At 32.4% G+C, this 23930-nt stretch overlaps 1 protein-coding gene and 1 long non-coding RNA gene across 6 annotated transcripts in view; both read right to left on the bottom strand.

Moving 5' to 3' along the window:
- The window catches only part of LOC127719900 (uncharacterized), a 152617-nt gene that overhangs the window by 5804 nt on the left and 122883 nt on the right, over window positions 1–23930 (bottom strand). The gene's annotated exons all lie outside the window — the stretch shown is intronic.
- LOC127719778 (protein mono-ADP-ribosyltransferase PARP14-like) lies at window positions 10532–22983 on the bottom strand. The gene is made up of 12 exons (XM_052226040.1): window positions 22939–22983; window positions 21201–21238; window positions 20214–20347; window positions 18434–18661; window positions 17949–18164; window positions 17410–17449; window positions 16466–16563; window positions 15411–15656; window positions 14702–14932; window positions 13555–13600; window positions 12356–12943; window positions 10532–10878 (listed from the first exon to the last, which is right to left on the bottom strand). Exons 2-12 carry the CDS (start codon window positions 21232–21234, stop codon window positions 10634–10636), a joined length of 2106 nt encoding a protein of 701 aa, XP_052082000.1. The 5' UTR covers window positions 21235–21238; window positions 22939–22983; the 3' UTR covers window positions 10532–10633.

Below are 23930 nucleotides of genomic sequence, written 5' to 3'. Positions count from 1 at the left end.
GTTTTGTTTTTATAAATCAGTCGCTAGACCTTTCAGTCTGAGCGCTCTTAAAAATGAAAAGAAAGCCAAAATTGCGCCCATGATTTTAAAATTTAAATAACAACTTTAAAATAAAAAAAAAAAAAATTGATATTTGATTTATAAATTAACCTAACATAATAGATATCGTTTATTACATATATGTTATATTGCTTAATAAAAAGTGCATTTTAACTGATGATTTATTAATTCAACAATTCATAGTTACATTTATAAAATTGATATCAACTACTAGTTTGATCATGCAATGATTAATTTCAGTTTGATATTGCAAAACAAACAACAATTACATTGTTTATTCAAGAACATTAAAAATATAAAAATAATGTGGGACAATCAGAACTTTTCATGTGGGACAATCAGAACTCTAAAATTTTAAAGAGTGGGACAATCGGGAATAAACTTTGTAGATCATGTCTTGCTAATCTTTTTTGGTATTTAAAGTGTCTATCTATCTATTATAGTTTTCAAAATAATAGGCAAAAATACTAAAAACTTGCAAACATTGCATTAAAGAGCAATAACTCCATTAAGGAGTCGACTGACGATTTCGGCTATTTGACGTATTTGTATATATTGTCTTGCTCATCAGTTTTGTTTTTTAAATTGCGATTAGCAAAAATGAAAAAAAAAATGGTAGAATTCATCATTTAAGGCCAATAACTCCTGTAAAAAAGTCTTCTGACAGTTTTGGTGTAAATGGATAGAAGCAGATCTCAACATCCTGAGCATTTCTTCCCGTGACAGATTTTCTCTATTTAAGCAATTTTCAAGATAATAGACAAAACTTGCATTTTACCCCTATGTTATATTTATAGCCATGTCGGCCATGTTGGTTGGCAGGCGTAGTTATAGGACTCATTTTTGAAACTAGATACCACAATGATGATTTTGGCCAACTTTGGTAAAATTTGGCCCAGTAGTTTCAGAGGAGAAAATGGTTGCTAAAGTTAACAGACGACGACGGACGACAGACACTAAGTGACGAGGAAAACTCACTTGACCCTTTGGGCCAGGTGATCTAAAAAGGCTGTTTTGTATGAACATAGTAAAATTTGTGAACATGTGCTTTTTATTGTTCTTTATCTTAATATATACACATGTACACATGTGCTTATTTACATGATTATTGGTAAGAGGACAAGGAGACCATTGCCTCCACTTTTTTTAACAAAATGTAGAAATCATAAGATGAAAATGAATGAGAACAATTCCCAACTCCTATAGACTAATATACTATATATTATGATGCATTGCGCGAGTGTAGTTTATGTTTGTAAAAATGGTCCTCCAAATACCTCTTTTATCTTTGCATTCCGTTCGATATATTTTGTTAATTAAAACAGCCTGAATGTTTAGATATTTGACTATTTTTACCGACCTATCTTATTTGATTGGACATTATTCGTCCCCGAATGACACCGATCACAGTCCCCATGTGCGGCGTTGCACATGGTGACATTAAATTAAGTTGTTTTGAAGCCCAGCAAGCAAATTTCGAAGATGATAGATAACTTATCAGCAATGCTCTAACACAACAATTTACAGTTACGTATAACATTTTAAGAGGATGGATTGGGGGAATGCGGAGGGGGTCATATTCGCCCCTGTAGGCTATTAATGAAAATAATCACAAATCGAGTTAGAGTTTTTTTTTATTCTTGTTAACAGATAACGTTTTTTTAAGTACTTGTTTAATTCAATAGTTTTCTTTTTGCAAAAAAAAAAAACCCCACCTAATAACGAAATCATATATAATAGCAGGCTGGCGTCATCTGAATTTAATCCTTGGATCCTTCGATGATTTGAACACCTGATAGGTTATAAAACAGGATTTTCCGCTTAACTAGCGGAACATGGCGTGTTACTGTTTGCAAGTAAATAAAAGTTAAATATGTCGCATTATTTGATTTTATAATTATGATAAGAGGACAGGATATTGTCAATAATAAGTAAAACAGATCCGTGGTGATAAGGAAAATATAGAGTTATATAAAAATAAGGAGATGTGGTATAATTGTCAATGAGACAACTCTCTAACAAAGACCAAATGACATAGAAGTTAACAACTATAGGTCACCGCACGGCTTTCAACAATGAGCATAACCCATGCCGCTTAGTCAGCTACAAAAGGTCCCGAAATAACAAATGAAAAACAATTCAAACGAGAGACCTAACGGCCTGATTTATGCATAAAACAATGAACGAAATACAAATATGATATACAGCAACAAACGACAACCACTCAATTACAGGCTCCTGACTTGGGACAGGCACATACATAATGTGGCGGGGTTAAACATGTTAGCGGGCCTCCAACCCTCCCCTTATCTGGGACAGTGGTGTAACAGTACAACATATGAACTAACTTTAACAGTCAGTTAATAAGGGCTTACGTTATTTTCCCCTATAATATAGTTTCGGGATATAATACCTCAGATATCTTAGTTGTTTATTGTTTAGAATTTTTAAATGTTCTTCGGATATCTGTCTTACAATTGACATCGAAGATTAGCTTTGAAAATGAAGTTTGACGTTTTCGGTTTCGATCCATTTTATACTATTTTGTAAAACAGCATACTAGTATTTAATATGCTCTACTGCTTCGGATTTTCAGTTGACCTGGAAGCCTGTATTTATCAATGAAATATCAAATCATCAGAGTTTAAGGTTGTTACTAATCTTTATATTGTGTTGGAATAAATGAATATCGGTCAAGGCAAATTTGAATCTCTGCACCAAGTGAGAACAAGTTCTCGTTTGGCGGGAAAATCGGAATAGTTATATTTTAGAATTTTTTGTTATGTGAACCAGTGACGGACAATTTTCGAATTGTCGTGCTTTCTCAGCACTAATTGGTTTTTATCAATATCATTGAGTACGGACATACATTTGGGACAATAATTTATATATAAAATGAGAAGAGTAATGTTTAAAAACAATGATAATGTATTAATACATAACACCGAGTTAAGCTTTGTATTTCAAATCCCTCTTCCAAACTGGCATGCATTTACCAGAGACATTCCGAATTTTATACACACGGTAACTTTCTCAAATCAAGCAACTTTTTTAAGAATGCATAGTAAAATAAGGGGTTATATGAGAGTTGATAAATTCACCCAAAACAAGGAAAGACATGCTTAGTAGTGTTAAGTATGTGGTATTAAAATTGAAAATTCAGTGTTAATAATGAAAACAATCTAAATCCTGTACCCAAGCGCCAGGACCTTTATCATACCATTTCAGAGATGAAGTGGTGTCTTCGAATTTGATATTAATCTCGCGTAACCAATGGAGTGCTGGCTGATTGAACTAGTCCAGATGTGCACATTTCTATCTTAGTCAACAAATGCAATTCAAAATATATTTGATTTTAATTGTACAGCGTCAATGGGTTGCGGTTGACATTAACCCTTTAATCCTTTTTTCGTTCATCCTAAATAACTGGATATTAATCAACTATCATTCAATGAATCCTATTTTCACATAAAAACAATACTGTGTAGTGTTAAAATCTATTTTGTGTGTGTGTGTGTGTTTTTATTATTTGATATGTTACGAGATGAGATATATGAAAATATTCAGAAACCTTGCAGTTTGTATTTTATTACTTATGACTACATGCATATTCCTCAAATAACAGTTATTATTATGTTTGAAATGCCAAGTCAACATGTCAAAGTTATTTTTGATAAAAAAAAACGTATTAACACTAAATATAGTATATTATTGATTTGTATATCATATGCACTTTTGTGCACCGAGTTGCGTCGAACCTAAATCGATTGGAAAATTAAAACTTTGTGAAAATACACAGGTATAATATCTGCGCAGTATTATTTCTATGTCAATAGTTTAATGATGTAAATATTTACGATCATGTGACCTTAATAAAATTGTAAACACTATGCTTACATATGTTTCGAGATTTAAAATTTATTTACATATTTCATGAAATTGATTTCGGAATAAGTTCATTATAATTCAATAAAAGTACGGTAAGTTGGAAGTCTACCTATTTTCAAAAGTTTGGTTTCTTTTTAAAGAGATGCCAATTTTGAAACTAGTTTTTAACATTTTTTTCTGTTCTTATAAATCTCTATATTGTATAATGTTGATTATCCTCAATCAGGCAATATATGAAGTCATTGCATTTAAATGTGTAGCCTGAAAAATTTACATTGTACCCGGTCCAGTCGTCCAGCAGTTATGGATATGACATACAAAGGCCACAATTGTTTAAAGTGCCACAACCACAAGCATCACAAATGCCACAAATAACTACAAAACAATCTCCCATGTCACAACCGTTCGGTGATCCGTGTTCACAACAAATAATACCTATGCCACAGCCATCCGTGATGCCGACGCCACAGCCATTAGTGATGCCAATGCCGCAGCCTCAATAAGTTGCAAACAATGTACAGCCTCCAAGCTACGAAAGCATTACAAGAGATACCGTAATGCCTTCTCGAGAAGGAAACAGTAAAAGCAAAGCTCTCCAAAACTTAATCCGAATTGAAGAGATTCTGACTAGTCTATTAAATAGAAAATCTCATAAATACAAACTCAAAGGCACAAACTTGGCACAAATCACACCTGGGAATAATTTACAGAACATTCCTGAAATGATGCAAATTGAAAGGGAAATTTTGGATCTTGAGTATAATCTGAAAAATGCAAAATAGATAGTCTGAACAAGCCACAATCAACAGCCAGAACTTTTCTGTCGAAAATTCATAATTCTAAACGAAAACTTCATTACGATGGTATGTCATGTTCTTGTTGTTGTTCACCAGAAAAGGTCATAAGAAGAGATTTGTGCAATTCAAAACCAAAGATTCGCGTAGAAGGAATGTGTAACGGTGTAATTATTCGTGCTGATGTTTGTAGGAATTTGACAGAGCATGACGAATATATGAATGGAGGACAGAAGATAGCAACAGAAGGATTGGGAGTTTCCCCAAAAATCTATTTGACTGGATTTTGTTCAAATCTAATAATTGATGCGGAAGGAATGTTGAACAAGCCTAAAATTCATCTAAAAGGACTATATTTGTATCCGGAAATAAATATCGAAGGAGCTAGAGTAAAAGTTAAACTGTTTGTTGAAGGCATGTTTCATAGACCAAAAATTTCTGTTCAGGGATTAAACTGTACATTAGAAGTTAACGTAAAAGGTATCTTCAACAAACCTATTATTAAGTGTGAAGGTTTGCTTTGTTCGTCAAATATAAATGTTAATGGTGTATTTAGTTCTTAGTGAGTTTTATACTGATTATTTTTATTATATGATATTAATATTCATTCTGTTTGTTATTGATTTCTAGCCGTAACTTTGACAACTCATTGTTATACAGCTATCTGGAGTTTCCTAGATTTACACATTTCAGTTTTACACCAGAAACTATACATAAAAATTTACGACAAAAGGGATGATTTTTCTTTCCCTATTGTTAATTTTCCTTTTTTGGACGGTGATGTTCCTCCTACGGTGTTTATATGTCTCAACTTCTTCGTTATGCCCGTGTTTGTGGTGACGTTTTGGATTTCAATGAGCGTAATCTATGTATTACTGGCAAATTATTAAGCCAGTGATTTCGTTACTTTAAATTACTTAAAATCTTTACTAAATTCTTCCATAGATACAAAGATTTGGTTTGCATTTTGTCTGTACCTGTAGAAAACTTATTTCAAACGGAATAGCACATCCTAAATTTTACGGTGATGTTGTTAACCGAGCCCGGATATTTAGATACGATCCGGGTAAACTTATAAATACTTCAAATCAACTTATTCTAAAAGTTTACCTATTCAACACTGTAGTTAAATCTTTGAATATTGTTTTATTGGTATAAATATTGATTTTGTTATCAGTAAATAAAACCATACTAAATATTACACATATGTACTTTCACGGTACTACAATCTGTCGATACCTCTATTCTGGCATTGCACAAGATCATGTCTCTGACTGTTAATGACGTCTTTTCAATAAATCCATTGGATGTTGGATCTGTACTGATTGATATTTTAGTCTAAGAAACATGATTTTTTTTATTAGTTGTCATTGGCTTTGAACTAGCTGTCAGTAACTGCGAGTACTCTCAGATCTGTACATAGTGTCTTTTTTGTTGTTAGGGATAAGGGATGGATATATACCCTGCCACGTCCTGTCTGTGTTTTTGTTTGATGTTTTTCTTTATATCGATCTGATGAGTTAAGCCTTTTTCAACTGATTTTTATAGTTTGTTCTTATGTTGTGCTGTTACACCACTGTCCCAAGTTAGGGGGAGGGTTGAGCGCTCGCAAACATATTTAACCCCGCCACATTCTTTATGTGGCTGTCCCAAGTCAGGAGCCTGTAGTTCAGTGGTTGTCGTTGGTTGACGTTTGTTATATTTGTTTTTCGTAAATTGTTTTGTTATAAATTAGGCCGTTAGTTTTCTCTATAGAATTGTTTCATATTTTTCATGTCGGGGCCTTTTATAGCCGACTATACGGTATGGGTTTTTCTCACTGTTCACTTTATTTGAATTTTGGTTGGTAGTTGTCTCGTTGACAATCATACCACATCTCCTTATTTTTATCTTATCTCCTTTTGAGCCACTTGAACGTATTTAAAGGGTTTATAACTTATGTTTTTATCAATAGTGCTAAAAGAGAGGCGAAAGATACTAAAGAGACATTCAAACTCCTAAGTCGAAAATAAACTGACAACGCCATGGCTTCAAAAGAAAAAGACAAACAGACAATCAATCGTACACAAACACAACATAGAAAACTAAAGACTGAGCAACACGAACCCCACCAAAAACTGGGGTGATCTCAGGTGCTCCGGAAGGGTAAGCAGATCCTGATCCACATGTGGCACCCGTCGTGTTGCTCATGTAAGTACAAACCCGGTAATAAGTCTAATTCGGTAGGTCACATTCGGGAAAAGGGGACGGCATTGTAGTTACGACATTAGGAACATATCCGCTATCATCTGTCAAACGGATATTCCGTAACGGTCAACCAACTCGTGTCCGTAAAATTTACGAAGGGATGATTTCAACTTCACCACTTGGAACTCTTGGTTTAATAGCTTCCTTGTGAGCAGCAACCCTCTAACAAGGAAATCATGATAGGAATGACAATATTTTATTTAATAGCGTCAAAACGAGTATAGTTACAAATTTACTAGCAGCACAGATACAAGTATATATATATATATATATATATATATATATTTTTTATCATTGATGATATACACCTGAATTTGCAGAAGATAAACACCAACTCAAAATTTAGTGATCATGGTCGTTGGGTAGGTAAAATAAAGAAATACATGACTAAACACTTTTCTAAATAAATAGGTATGCCAGATACAATTTTAGTTGATCAAACCATATTTAAAATCAATATACTTAAAAAAAAAATATGACATGTATCGTTTCCTATGTTTTTTTTATATACACTGAGGTCATGTACCTGTAACAATATATAATAAATTACAGAGGAGCTTGGAATGACTAAAATAATTTAATTTGGGATTTCCATGTTAGAACAAGTCTTTAAAAACCTGTACTATTTTCTATAATATATTTCCGCTTATAATTTAGGTAAATGAATTAGCGATGTCATTTGAAATGCTTGGCCAATTCATAGATTTTATTTTATTAAACTTTACTGGGTTGCCGGAAATCTACAAAACCTTTGTTTGGAAAACCTGTTTTAAACTGTTTATCTAAGTTTTAGTTTTAATTGGCTTAGTGGTTTAACAGAGATTTTCTTGTTGTATTGTCAAGGTTTTGAAACTGTATCTTAATCAGGTTTATATTTCGTTTGTGGTGTCCTGTTGTGCTGTCGTAAATTCATGGGGGGTGTCCGTTGTTATTCTGCGGTTTACATGTTGTAATGTACTATTATATTATTTATTTAAGTATTTCTCTGTGCTGAGTGTTCTTGCGTTTGTTTGTACTGTATTCCTGTCACGTAGTGTTGTCGTTTTAGTGGTATTTTTAACATTGTCATATAAGCAGGAGGTTTGGCTAGCCATAAAACCAGGTTCAAACCACCATTTTTTCTTAAAATGTCCAGTACCAAGTCAGCAATATGGCAGTTGTTATCAGACAGTCCGTTTCTATGTATGTTGGCGTTTGCTTTTGTTGTACATTGTAGTTCAGTGTTTCTGTTTTTCAGTTGTTTTCCTCTTATAGTTGATGTGTTTCTCTCGGTTTTAGTTTGTTATCCGGATTTGTTTTTTTGTTAATCGAATTATGACTATTAAACAGCGGTATACTACTGTTGCCTTTATTTATAAATACTGGTGAAATTAAAAGCACATGGTACCGATTAACTGTAAATCAAGTGTGAACTACCTGCAAACAGCATGATTATTTAAATTTTGTCATTGAGGTAAACATGTGTCTTGCAACCTAAAACTAAATGTACTCAAGCCTATATAAAATTGTTATTCTCCCTGAAATTGGTATCACGTTGTCTTAAGACAAAATTAAGCATGTGTTAGCAAGTAATTCACACTAAACTAGAGTAAATCACATACACTATGGTATATGGAGTATTCCTTAAGGATTCATGATAGTGAGCTGGTCAATTTCATCGTTCAATTTACACGATACCCAAACGCCGAAAAGTGTCCCCACCAACATCTTAATATACGAGTTCTGCAAAATTTAAAAAAACATCTCGCTCAAAAGTTCTGAGATCTGTTATATTAGAAAATCAAAACCAGGTTTTTGTACTGTGAAAGTGCCCACTCTTGAGGTTGTGTCAAAAAATTTAGGTTATAAAAAGTAACTATTGATCATTACCGTTACCATTTTTTTCGGTCTTTAAATCTACCGACAAATGCAATTGGTTATACACATTATCCCAATACTTGTCTCGCTCATAACTTAAACTTCGCACTTTATTTAGCCTTTTTAACTTTTTTGATTCGAGCGTCACTGATGAGTCTTTTGTAGACGAAACGCGCGTCTGGCATAAACAATTTTAATCCTGGTATCTATGATGAGTTTATTTATCTTGTTATTGGAAAGTAGGAGAGCATGATCTGCAACTTCCCTTTCAAAACAGCTGAAATCTCTTAACCTCTTGTTTAAGAAGGACTGAGATTACTCATTCTCATAATTGTCATCGGTATTTTCACAGATTTTTAATGGCTTTGTTTTTAACATTTTTTTTTATTTTCTATAAAAGCAATGGCAATAAGACTCGCATTTAATTTTTTTTTCTTTTTTCTATTTAGTTAGCTGTGGTAAAACGATGTTTCATTATATATTTTTCTGTTGTCAACTTCCCATTTCTCAGCAGTATCATACCCTCTGCTCTATAGAATGGCGTTTATATATATCAGTAAATGCGTTATGCTCGTACATGATCACAATATAAGAACTTGATTAACAGGTCCCCTCAAATGTGACTGGGGAAAATAAATATGGTCACTCTTGGTCTTCGTCCGATCGGCAGTAAAACTCTTGCGAAAATGGGGCGTCCGTTTGGTTGTGCGGGATATACAAGTACTCAGTCACGTCTGGTTAGAAAGGAGACACCAAATCCGTTGCCTCGTGTAAAGGGAGGTCCACGCTCTTTGCACGTTAAGAACCCTTGCAACAACTCTTTGAAGGGTCTGTAGGTGGCCTGTTGCAAGGCAAAATTCTAGTCTCTATCCAATAAACCCTCATTATCCAGTGGCAGTCCAAATTTCCCCAATCTTCATTCCAGACTACCTCTATTACGGGACCTACCTATTGTATTAATTTTTACTTTATTCTCCCTCTATTACGGGACCTACCTATTGTATTAATTGTTACTTTATTCTCGTCCTGAACATGCGTGAAATATTTGGCACTGGACGTTGAGCAACCAACAATCAATCAATCAATCATTAACAAGGATGTGCTCCTTACACAAAAAAAAACCCCAGTAGAGGTATGAGGAAGAACAACTGAAATCGATTCTACATAGGTTTTACGGTTACAATCGAATTGGTTGATCAATACGATGTGTCGATGTCTCAACTCACTAGCGACATGTTTTGGCGGTCTTAGATCTGAAACTTTACCGATAGGGACATTTTGACTAAATGTGGATTCACATGGCGAGTGATGCATGCACAGCAGGAGACGCTTAGCTTACCGAAGCACCCGGTCTCGGTCCTTTTGATGTTCGTCTAAGTTTTTGTTTGTAGCCTTGATTTGTGTCTTCTTAGTAGATTTAAAAGATTTGAACATCGGTTAACAACTGTCACTTTAATGTATCATTAATTTTCCATTCCGCTCGTATCCCAGTCGTAGGTACTGTGGATAACAAAATAACGTAAGATGGGGGCTCTCTTCTTTAACAAAATTGGTTCCAGTTTATTTAATGGTTTCACAGTTTAGTTCTAAGAAATGGTCTACACAGACGCCAGAAGATGATCCTTGGCAATGAATCCGAACATACTATAAATAGGAATGAGGGTTATAAGTGAAAATGCCATCAATTAAATTCATAAATTTTTCCATACAAAAAGCAAGCATAATCATAAGTTTAAATAAACAAAAATATATTGCCTGTATATTTTCAGCTATATCAAAAATTTGTTTCATGGAATAGTGTACGTTATAATATACTCCGGATAACATTTAGCTCGGTCATACACAGTAAATTCTCTGCAATATCCTTGCCATTCTCCAACCACTGAATCATATAAATCCGGGTGACTGGTACATACTCCTATACATCCTGATTTACAAGGTGGTCGGGTCAGTTTCTCTATATTTTGTGGTGTTGTGTATACGTCACCAAGACAGACTCTCATCAGGAACATTTTACACTGGCCGTTTCCATCTGAATTTATACGAAACCAATTCTTAATTAGATAAATGATTGATACACGTTCATATAATAATAATGAAGTCAGCAATGACATTTTATTTTATTTTTCACAAATGTCTCTTTGTCCGTGAGTAATATGAACTTAGCTATTGAAGGAGAGAAATATCTGCAATGCATTAAATGACTTGATATCTAAGCTGACTGTTCATCTTTCATTAACCCGAAGAAGCAATGCAACACAAAATAAAAAAAAAAATAATAAAGAAATGGTCAAACAGACAACAACCGAATGTTAAACATTAAACTTAAAGACAAAAACTCATTCAGTGGACTAAAAAAGAATTTCCATTAAACTTTGTGCGCGAATAGCAGAAAACAAAAAAACTAAATTACAAACGAACATATAGAGAAAGTCAATATTATAACGTATGATCTTAGCATGCTCAGCAAACTCAACGTGCTTAGCCCGCTGATTTGAAAGTATTCAATCATTTTCTCTAAAGTATCGTATGCTTAACTATATTCAAAACTTGATGTAGTGATGTTAAAAAGAGTTTATGACAAGTTCTTGTTCAAAACTCAAAATAAACTTTTAAAAATTTTAATGCAGGAAACTTAAGAAACCTTTTAGTAAATACGAAAGTAATCCGCAAGACAAGGTTAACAAATACGTCATCGGCATTGTACTCCTTATGAAATGAAACAAAACATTTGAATCCGACCAGGAAGAACATATTGTTCAATGTTTACTTTAAAAAATCAAAATAATTAAATGGAAACAGAAGGCATATTTTATGAAATGAAGAATGGAAATGGGAAATGTCTATTTATTTTATCAGAAGGGCTTATTTTTTACTATCAGACTTCCGGTACTCAGTGCGCTCTGATAGGCAATTAACGATCTGTTAAATTGTCCAGCTCAAGTAAGGATAAGGTGTTGTTTGACATGAAATAAATATATATAAACTTAAGACAAAATTGCTATTAATGCTGGGAATTGCTGAATTTATTAAAACAAGAAATGGAGCCATGAATTAAAGGTTGTACACCTATTTGAAGTCCTTGAATGACAATTTTCCTTATGTCTTTTATGAAGTCCTTAGAGACTACAGTATATAAAGTAATATTATGAAGGAAAAATGAACAGAAAAAACAAATCTACTAGTAAGTCAACAAGACCGAAATATTATTTGACTCCTTATAGGACTTATTGCTATTGATTGATGATTTTTACCAACTTTTGCTTTTTGCCAGAAATTACTGAATTTTCTTTTGCATTGCAGTATGTTTGTGACAAAACGTCAGGAGAGCGTCACAGGCTCCCTGGACCCTCCAGCAGCTATTACTATACTACGATACCATTTACGACGGTGGACATATGTCTACACCATATTTATAACTCTAAAATAATACACACAGAGCAATAAGTTTTTAATAAATGCTTCTGATCCGACGCAAATGACAATACTTTGAAGCACATCATACATACCTGTGTAGCCGTTAGAAACATGGGATTCCTCTGCAGAGTAAACACCATTTCCAAGTCGAAGTCTTCCAAAATTCATTTTTGCCAGTCTGTCATCAAACCCTTGCTGTCCAATAATATCAACCAGATTTCTTTTCGTGCCATGAAACAAATAAACTTCATTTATTTCTGGATGGAGATGTTTCTTCATTTCATCATCTATGTGCTTCATGCATGCCGCTTCACCGCGCGAACCCTTTGTTTTTGCCAATAGAATACAAGCACCGTTACCACTAGCCTTTCGGAACATCCGCTGACATTCATGGACATAATTTTCATACAGTGATATGTTTTCTATTCTTTCTATTGAAACTATTGTAGCTGGCATTTTCGAAGTTTTCGTGAACGCATTGGAAATAGCTTTTGTAATAAGAAGACCTGGTTGTTTCCGAACAATTGTATTACCTTTGGCAGTAGTATTCCATTCCTTTATTGTTTTTGAACTCTTAAAATGTGTCCAGTAAGATGGAGGTTTCGCTTCTTCTAGATATTTGTATTTAAAGTAAGCACGAGATTCTCTAGGTGGCACAGTTTGCAATGCTTGCTTAGGACCTAAATAACAAAAACATAACAGCTGCATAATATTGTACATTCCTACAACCTTGTGAGTATATGTTATTTTTTTACAAGAACATACATGAAATTCACGAATTAAGATATGTCTGGAGATACTGCCCAAAAGTCGCTGTCTTGTCTTCAGAGATGGTTAACGTAATATGTACAAATGAGATAGGACATGGAAGTTGTTTTATTAACTTACTTTTCCCATATAAACATCTCAAATGCTTAATAACTCAACTTAAAAGTATTACATATTCAGTTGCCAATTGAAATGCAGTTTAAAGTATAACTTCATATGCAGTTTCCCCGTGCATCTTTTTTAAAATCAATTAAACCAATTATCAAAAATCAATTAATACCAGGCCCTGTGGTAGTAATAATATCGAGCACGACTATTGTACTAACCAATCAAAATACAGAAATACTGGAATTGGTGTTTCGAGAACCCAATTTTACTTAGACAATTCAATGTGTATATCATTATTTTAGGAGTAAACTTCTTATGAAAACTAGTCTTCACATCCGATTATTTTGCTTCCGTTTTAAATTTTAAAATTCCATTTAAACAATGTTAACAATTGACTATTGCATGCTGCAGTTACCTTCATTTGGATGTCCGCTTTGGGGAGTACAGCTTTTTACATATGCCTGAAATATTAATGAATTAAAGAAATATATGAATCTAAACATAATTTTATATGTATCATACAAACATGTCAATGCATCACTTAAACAATTGATATTGTCTACAAACTATCACAATACTTTGAATGACTGTAAAACAACATTCATTTTTAAATTGAAAACTTCTTTTTGTGAGTCAGTAGTACTTTAAACGTGCAAAATGAGTTACCTTGATATTGAAACTGGTGGACTTTCTGTGAGAAAATGACTCATTTTTTTTTTAATTCAGGGGTTACAATTGGTATACAGGTGTTCAATAGAAAGATTTTAAGTCTTTTTTTGTTTTTGTTTGTTTGTACGTTTTGAGTTTTTTGGGAGGGATACTTTCATCTCGTTAAAGGGTTTTAGAAAAAGTTTGTAAGGGATTTACACAGTTTTACTCAAAACTGAAGTACATACATGTATAACTCAAATTGCTATATTGAATGCAAACGGCGGGAAATTGTCGACAATTATACGATTGTGATTATTGGGGCAAAAAATTTATCAGACGAAATGCGAGTTACAATTCCGCAATAGGACTGTAGTTTAGTGCTGATCAATTCTTATAGCTTTTTTCTTGTTTGTTTGTTTAGTTTGATTTTTCAATGTCAGCGGACTGCTATAAGATTTGATATCTCCTCCATTAGGCAGAGTATTGTTGGCATTGAAGACTTAATCACTTTGATAGGCCACTAGTCTAAATACCACATGTTAAGATAGCCGGTAAGATAAATTCGTTACATTTGTATACAGTGTGCTAGTGACCTTGAGGAAAAATGTAATTTCTCAAAATTTGAAGACAAATTACTTACGCTTGCATGAGAGTAAAAGAGAATCAAAGCATGTAAATTTATATTTATATTAGTGTGCTAGTGACCTAATACGATATATATGTGGTCAGTAAATTCCATATGGGGATTCGAGCTTCGCTCTCACCCCATATGAAATTTACTGACCCCATATTCGCTCTCACCCCATATGAAATTTATTGACCCCACATATATCGTATTAGGTCACTAGCACACTAAGTAAAAATTATATTGAGAAAATGTCCTACTCTGAATGTTAAAATGACTGATATACCTTTTCTATTTTTGCCCAGTCATTGGTGCCACCAAAAATTACTATCTTGACTTCTCTTAGTGATGTTAGCTGCTCTTTGTTATGGAAATCTTTAATGGCCTGAATAACTTTGGAAGCAGCTAGATCTGGTGGAAATTTTAGATAACCTGTTCCCAATGCCGGAAAGGTTAATGATTTACAATGATGCTTGCTTGCAGATGCTAAACATTTGTATACAAAACTGTACAGGACCTTGAAGAAAAATGTAATTTCTCAAAATTTGAAGACAAATTTCTTACACTTGCGTGGGAGTAAAAAAATAATCAAACCATGTAAATTTATATCTAGATAATATCATAGGTACAAAACTAATTTGAAAATAGATTAATACAGAATGAAAATAATTTACTGTTTCATGTGTGGGTATTTCTGTTATTTCAAGGAATACAATTATACCACCATTAAAGTAAGTGAAGAATAAATAACATTTCCGAACGGTTCCCGTCCACCATTGGTATGTTGAGAATACAACACAATTCTACCGATTAAATTTTAAATTTCTTATGACAAACAAATTCTGTAAGATTGAAATTCTTATTTCTAACCCAACATATCAAATGAAAACTTTCGAGATCTTTTTAAAGTGCTTTACGATTAAATCTTACTCTAGAGAAAAAAAAATTAAGAAGATAAGTTTTGGGTTAAGAAAAAAACAAATATTGATAATCACCTGTTCAGGTAACTGGTCTTCTTTCTTTTTACCAAAGAAAGGAGATAAGCAACCAAAGTACACTTTTCTGCACTTTAGATTGTAACCATTTGTAACAACTAAATCTCCGACTTTCATACCATTTGGATATCTCCTGTCAAGTTCTGACTGGATAACGGATCCTGCAGTTTCAGCTAAATTTTTAGGCAAACCAGGCCGTGAACATAGCTTCAGATTCGGTGCGCAAGTGCAAACAATCACGTCTGCCTAAAATGAAAAAAAACCTCTATATACCCTACTAATGTGATAATGATTACAATAAAAATAATAATTTTTATATAATTATTGATTAGTTTACAATTTGTCTATGATCATAATTTTTATATAATTATTATTTCATGAGGTAACTTGGGCTAGTCGTTTAGGAAGACAAATATATAAACCATTTACGAGTACCTAAAAACCCAAACTGGCTGAACGGATCAAACTAAACTTTCTTTTGCCAAAATGTACACATTTTCTTTCCTCTACACGGTACTAAACTGAATGATTAAAAATGTATCCTCCAATTGGAGCATAGTGTTTCTAGACTTCATTTTGGAAATGATCGGCACTGACTGTTATGATTCCATCTTCATATATTTTTATCACCTAGTATCAAGTCTTTAACACAAGTCATTACACTTGCAAGTAGATATAATAAAAAAGGAAACTAAGAATTGATTTTGAAGTGGAAATAAACTGCTTTGGACCATTAAAAAACTCGTTATTGCAAAATGATCAATTATTTTTTTAAATATATCTTGCTAGTTCAAACTGACATAAGGAAACGGATTAATATAAGCTAACAGCTTGTTTCTATTCACTTGTATTAATATGTAAATGCCAATTAGTGTACATTACTTAACCTGAATTTAATTAATAATATGTGTTTACACTAAAAAAAAAAAAAAAACTGACATGAGACACCAAAACTATGTAAAGAAGTGTTTATTTCCGGATTTTAAGCTGTCAATCATTTAAACCGCTTAAGAAAATGTTTATCATCATAATTTGGCACTTTTTACATAACTTACCGTCTGACTCGTTATTGTGTCCACTATAACACTTATATGAATCTTCCCCACATTACTGCTGCATGATGCACGCGTCACTAATGACAATTCTTCAAGACCTAACAAACGTAAAATTTTATTGATAAAACGTAATTAACATTCTTCATTACTCGTGTGTCTATATAGCTTTGGATATAAATTTGATATCAATTATATTATGCTATAGTATGTTGTGTTATGTTATGTTATGTTGTTATGTTATGTTATATTATGTACGTATGTTATGTTATGCTATGTTATTTTATGTTATGTAATGATTTGTAATGTTATGTAATGATTTGTTATGTTATGTTATGTTACCTCTAATACATTAGAAATATAAATGTTCAGATAGTTATTTTATGGGTATTATAAACAGTTTAAGTAAATTGTATGTACAGAAGCATTTATCTAAAAATACTATAATAAATAGAAATCACAAATAACAAATAAAAATAAAAAACTTTATCCCATCAGTTCTGCACAGTGACGAGTTACTACTGAGACATAAAATGGTGTTTTAAAGGATTGTTTTGTATCCCAATAAAACACAACATCCATGACCGCTTGTGCTCTTCCTGACAATGTCATAATAATTCACAGAAATATGCAAAACAATCAAACTGGAACCTCAATTTCATGGTTACATGTACAACATTAACATAATATAATTATAAGAAAATGCCTCTTTCTGTAGCTTTATAGGAAAATTAAAGTATTGAATGTTTGCACTGTGTGGTTCCGCTCTCTATACTAGATGTGCTTTGGTCAACTCTGCTTCGGTTACAGCCAAATTAATTGTTAGCATTAAATTTACATTGAATTCTTAAATAATTTCTGACTCCCACTTTGCCCCATCCTCATACATCACAGCGATATTTTAAAAAATTAAGTGCGGTACCATGAACATTTTGCTTTGCAATTACCTTTGCTAGTTGCTCTAACTTTTGCTTCTGACAAAATTTCCTGTAAAACAAAATTTTTTTTTTCAATATATAATTGTGTTTTTACTGGTGGGTTTGTGTTTATCCGTTTCTATACAATAACAAATGTATATGATACCATGCAGCAATTTTAAGCATGCATAACCAATACATTAATTCATGCTGACTTGAGAGTAGCGATATACTAAAGTATTTTTTTATTATAAAAAAAACCTCTATTGAATTATGATGTTCATTTAAACATATACTGTACATTTTAGCTCTCTAATAACTTCAAGAAATAACAAAACATTCATTTTTACTGCATGACACACTGAAGGTATGAATATTTATTCTTGAAAATATGAATATTATACAGGACATTGAAACACTGACGCTCATCATAATACAATACGTTAAATCGTTCATAAGTATGCAGAAGAAAACTAAAACAGTAACATGTCGTATCAACGGTGAAAAGCATCGTTGGCATATGTGTTATTCGACTTAGCATAGTGTAATTGTGGTTAAACTTTCCTTACCTTAAATGTGTCGTCTACAAACATTACACAATTGATAATTTTTAAGGATGCTTTTGTGTGAGCCTTGTCAAAATTCTCAACAGCATGAAACATTGCAGCTGCGACCAATTTTGGTGGATATCCTAGGAAGCCGGTTCCTAAGGCTGGGAATGCTATGGATGTCATTCCAAGTCTATCAGCCTTTGCTAAGCAGTTCATTATACATGTCTCTAAATTCTGTAGTAAAATGAAAATGCTTCAATTGCATCATTTTAAAGATCTATAGTCATTCTTGCTTAGACAAAAATTTTAAAAGTTTTCGGTAATTTAAAGAAAAATAATGATCTTTTGCGATGAGGTAATGCAACAATAATTAATATGAAATATATTAACAATCCTAAATGAAAAAAAAGGCTTACCTTTTCATTGCATAAATAAATATTAAGGTACCTGACTTGGGAGAGGCTCAATAACAGGAGGCGGGATACAGTTTCTTATATACATACCTTTTCATCCCCTTTACTAGAAAATTTCTGGACTGTCACATGGAATATATGTTGGCAATCTAGACGCCCGGGTCCGGTAATGGCTACATCAGAGCATGTGATGCCTGATGGGTATTTTTCTTTGCATTCGTCTTGTATGGAATCACCTGCTTTGTCTAGTAATAGTTTAGATGTCCTGGTTTTATTCAGTTCCAGACTTGGTACAGATCCAGTCACAATTACATCAGTCTACATGCATGCAACGTACATAATTTGAATATCATCATGAACCATGACTTTATAAATAACAAAGACTGTCTTCAACTTTTGAAAGTTAAATTGTTTTAATATCATCAATAATTGTAAAATACGTGGAATGTAAAGAGTAAGGAATAAGGTAAAAGTAAAAACAGTGTTTCCAGTAAACCATTTGCACGATACTGCAGATTGAAATTAACTTAAGGTACCAAGAAAAGTCTTTTTCATGATTCCTAAATAATTGTGAACCAGTATAATCAATCAAAATTAAAGGTTGTTAAAAGCAGATTCCAGTTTTTACAGACGGAAAACTTAGAACAGATACAAATTAATAACTTAATTATTTCAGCAATCCTTTTTATAAACAAATGTACTGCACCTTTAAGAGTTCATGTGTGGAAATGCGATACTCTGAACCTGATTGGAGAACACGTTTCAGATTCACGAAAGGATGGGATTCGTTTCTTCAACAGATTGTGTGATATATGCAACACTTTCCGAAAATCATTCAATCCGCAATTGTAAAAAGACCGATACAAAATGTCCAAAAAGTATGGTTGTAGTAAAAGATCACTTTTATGGCAAATTTTAATTCATTCTAGCATATATTCCTTCAAAATGATAATAAACAGTTATAATTGATGAATACCAGATAGTTAGCTTAAATTGACGCCAGAATTTAATTTTTGGTTTTGCTGAAGACCTTTCGGAATCTGTCAAGATGATGGACAATAATAAAATCATTTTTCCTGAGAGAAGTTAGAACATAAGTTAAAGATATCTTTTCTTTTTGTATGTTTGCTGTCTCATGACACTCACTATATCTGCTTTCATTTAATCACGGTTATTTTCTAATAGGAATCAACAAGAACTATTCAATTGTATATACAACATATTACATGTATTCAATTACTCTCTTTTAATGAGGTACATACTTAATGTAGTTTAATTGACTTTTGAAAAACTGATATTCCTTTCGGTCAACAGTCGAAGTGAATATCAGTTTTTCAAAAGTCAATTATAAAATTTTAATGTACGTTTTCATCGAAACAAAAGACAGTTGATATAGTGTTATTTCATATTCCGTGTGAAAAAAATAACATAAGTATACCTGTAAAAGCACGTGACGTTAAGCTCGGTGAATATGACTTTTCTTTATATGAATATGCTTTATTCAAAATCCAATTAATTTGGAAGAACCTTATAAACAATATCAATATGGAAAACATATTTTTATCCGATTTCTATTGATTCGTTTACGAAAATTCCCGCTTATCGCAAATAAAGTATCACCTATATACAAAAGTAAGGAGTTATATATTTCTACATATCAACGCATAATGACCATGCATATGCATAAACGATTGACAATATGACAATCCACCAAAGTCTAATATGCAAAAATAAATGATACAGTTGTAGACGTTCCTGATGTTTGCATGACGAACACCGTTTTGATTTCCTTCAATGACTTACTTTCAAGAATAACTAAGTCTGATAGTTTTAGTAAGAATATCAAAATGAAATAAATGAGTTTACTTACAGTTTGATCAATAATGGAACCTTTTACCACGCTTATTGAAAATTTGCCAATCTGTAAAAATCTTTTTCTTCTTTGAGTCCGTCTAGTCCTATGTTTCTTCTGTGGTGTTTCTTCTGTTTTCTTATTTTCCTTTGCTTTTAATTAGAAAAGAAATGACTTCTTAAATTATCATTAATGACATACGAATAAGATTTTAAAATAAAAGACTTAATATCCGATTATTTTATGAACTACATTATTAAATGACCAAAAAAGCCCTTAAAAGATTAGCGAAATTAATCTAAAGTCATCTTTGCCTGAAGGACATTAGTTTCATAACAATTTTGATATTCATTACTGGGAAATTAAGGACGGTATGCACGTAGAATAAATAACATCATTTCCGAGTTCTAACTTTGACTTTTGAATTTACAAGTATTGTTTCAAGCACTGTTGTATTTATGAGTAAACATTCCCCATATCTATAACCTCAAATTAGCCTTGGTATCTTGCACTATTTTATTACAAACGTACATGCACTACTATACACTGTGTCAATGGTACTGCTGGAGATATATTTAATTCTATAAGTTTCCAAATGTATGATCTTTGCTTAATATCAAACTTGAGAATTTTTCAGTCAACAATAATAACTAAAATTCACTACATTCTATCATGGATACAATGTACCATGCTTACGTTGCATATATGATGCTTATAAGGTGAATAACAAAAATGCATTGCAGTTACAAAATATTCCAATGTGTAAATTTTATTTTCCCTTGCTTAGGCTAAACTTGGGATTGTTTTGATCCTTCCTTAAGGGATCAGTTGAAATAGTATCTGAAGTTTTCGTTACTTTTTAGCAAACGCTCTATAAATTATTAATGCAAGCTGGATATCCTAACAGAAAAAGAAACCTCGGTTTCAATTTTTATAAAATCGATATACGTAAAAAAAATAAAGATCATTGAATATTTGAAAAACACATGTATTGTTCATACGAACCTGATTCATCTTCACTACTACTGCTGTTCCCCATTTATCTACAAAATCAAACCTTAATGGCATTAGACAATATACAGTTGATTGATAACTTTTGTTTTGATTAGAATAAAACAATTTGAAACTGGATATACATCAGTACATAGTCTATAAAGATACTCTGTGTGAAGTTGGTGCAGGTTAATATAGTTAACTTAATGGACGACTGTGAAGATTAGTAAAATACAGATTTGAACCTTATTTGATTCTTATGTTGTTAGAAATAAAGCTTTGTATTATGCAATATTTATTCGTCCAATCACTATGAAATAACAGTGAAATTAGTGAATCTGGATAATACCTTTCATGAGCAACTTTATTTACCAAATTATATATTATTATATATATTACTATATATTTTATGTCTTATTCGTCTTTTAATTTGTTGTTCGTACACTAAATGTCTCTCTTGTTTGGCTTCTGTATTGCGATTTTTGAGTAACCTCTCTAAGTACAGCACTAGAATAAGTATTATCTTGTTTTTGTTAACTTCCTAAGTCCCTACCGAGAGTGTAAGACCAATATTTGCAGTCTATATAAAAAAGAAGATGTGGTATGATTGCCAATGAGATAACTCTTCACAAGAGACCAAATGACACAGAAATTAACAACTATAGGTCACCGTACGGCCTTCAATAATGAGCAAAGCCCATACCGTGTTAGTTGTAATTCTTAAGTACTTATTTATCATTAAACATAACGTGATTTTTTTATGACATGCATTCAACTTTTCAGCAATTATCTGTTCCTTTGTTTGGTCATATCAATAACAAACCATGATCGATGACCTAGCATGTCAACCACCACTGGCACTACCATATTTAGACAAACATATGATAGTATTTTGTTTTCTTCTTTTTATAACCGGTCAGATTTGAGAGCACAATATTATTAGAAATCTAAACACGTATCAGCATTGATGACAGGCAAAATGTATTTGTTAAAGACAATTGCAAGGTTCTAGACTTGAATACACAAAGAGCAAGGGAATAGATTGATTGCTTGTTATTTGCCAAACGTCCAGTGGTTAATATTTCATGTATGTTGAAGATGGGTAAAAGTTAACAATAAATATAATAGGTAGATTCGAAAAGTCGGTTGACCGATATGATATGAATAATGAGTATTTTGATTGTCATAAGAAATAAAGGATATTTTGGATAAGGACAGACATTCTTCTTTACAGCAGCCCTTCTACGGATTCATTAGAGAGTTGTTGAAAGGGTTCTTTAATGAGGAAGGAGTGCGCTATTTTTGCTGCACTAGGCATTGAGTTTAAAAATCCTCACTCTTATCGAACGTGGTTGTGTATGTATTATACATCCCGCACAGGCAAAATGATCGCCCCTCTTTAGCATGCCAAAGAGTTTCTCATCCGGAAGGGAAAAGTCTCATTGAAAATGTTCGTCCACACCCAGAAGTCTTCAAAAGATATGTGTTACACTAGTATACATGTTTGTTGGATTAGAAAAAAAAAAATGAAAATGACATTTGTTTAGCCAAGTTAGAAATGCAAAAAAAAAAAAAGTTTTTTAGCCACTTCCTCAATGTTTTGCAAAGGTATATTATTGGGAATGAAGAGCAATTGTCAATGTTTTGATAGCTTCAAATTTCGTTATACTTTGTTAAGAGTTCAGAGGACAACTATGTTAGCAAAATTTACTAAAAATAACGTGGAAATTGAACAAAAAATCTTCCTCACCTTATTTCAGTTTCGATTCTGTTTTGGATTATACCATTATCTAAATTTAGTACATTTAAAAATCTATATAAATAGTGCATATTATAAATCGATTTAAATTTATGTGTGGTTTTATACATATATGGCTACCCGTAGTTAGTTTTAAACTATTATCATAACTGTGATTTGAGCTATTTACTTAAACGTGGTTTCTTTCCCCAGAAGCAACGTTTCTTATATCTGTTGCTGAAAATATAGACATCGTATATTGTAATCATTGTTCACCTTTATTGTTTTATTTTATTTTGGCTAATTTACTGATATCTGTTCACGAATGGAATTAGTTCATAATTTAATTTTCATCAACTCACACTGGTGTTAAAATCACTCCTTGGTGTACAGTCTGCTTTACTGTATAATTTTTGACTGTTATGTACATGTATACAGATCATTCGACTACCAATTAACTTTATACTTTGGTATATGAATTGAGATTTTACACCACTGAATTTGTTTTCAATCAAACTTAACCATGCATAAACGGGTTTGAGCGCTCACAAACATGTTTAATCCCGCCACATTCTTTATTTGTGTCCCAAGTCAGGAGCCTGTAGTTCAGTGGTTGTCGTTGGTTTATGTCTGTCATATTTGTTTTTCGTAAATTGTTTTGATATAAATTAGGCCGTTAGTTTTCTCAATTGAATTGTTTCATATTTTTCATGTCGGTTGCCTATAATTGCTTACATCCACTTCATTTGAACTTTGGTGGATAGTTGTCTCATTGGCCATCATACCACATCTCTTTTTTTATATTGACTGTTCGGTTTAGACCCCTTCTCAAACGTTTTAGATTTCAAGATTTTACTTGAACACTCAGACACAGATACATGTGTAACATGAGATCATAATTAATAGAATTACATACACATGAAGAAGTAAACATGTGGTGTCGATAATATACATGTATCATGTAGAGATAACAATAATATACAAATATGTATTCCAGCATTTCA

Source organism: Mytilus californianus, unplaced genomic scaffold, assembly GCF_021869535.1.
Source record: "Mytilus californianus isolate M0D057914Y unplaced genomic scaffold, xbMytCali1.0.p SCAF_1, whole genome shotgun sequence".
In the NCBI taxonomy this organism is placed as follows: Eukaryota; Metazoa; Mollusca; class Bivalvia; order Mytilida; family Mytilidae; genus Mytilus; species Mytilus californianus.
Note: the sequence above shows the minus strand (reverse complement) of the source record. Positions and strands in the feature narration are given on the sequence as shown.

What these genes read in the sequence shown, in the direction of transcription:
- LOC127719778 (XM_052226040.1), bottom strand. Translation starts at nt 21,234, where the DNA reads ATGGGGAACAGCAGTAGTAGTGAAGATGAATCAG. An exon ending in TTGTAGACGACACATTTAAG is followed by an intron (nt 17,450 to 17,948) that starts GTAAGGAAAGTT and finishes TTTGTTTTACAG; the next exon opens with GAAATTTTGTCAGAAGCAAA. An exon ending in AAGACCAGTTACCTGAACAG is followed by an intron (nt 14,933 to 15,410) that starts GTGATTATCAAT and finishes TTTTTCTTCAAG; the next exon opens with GTCCTGTACAGTTTTGTATA.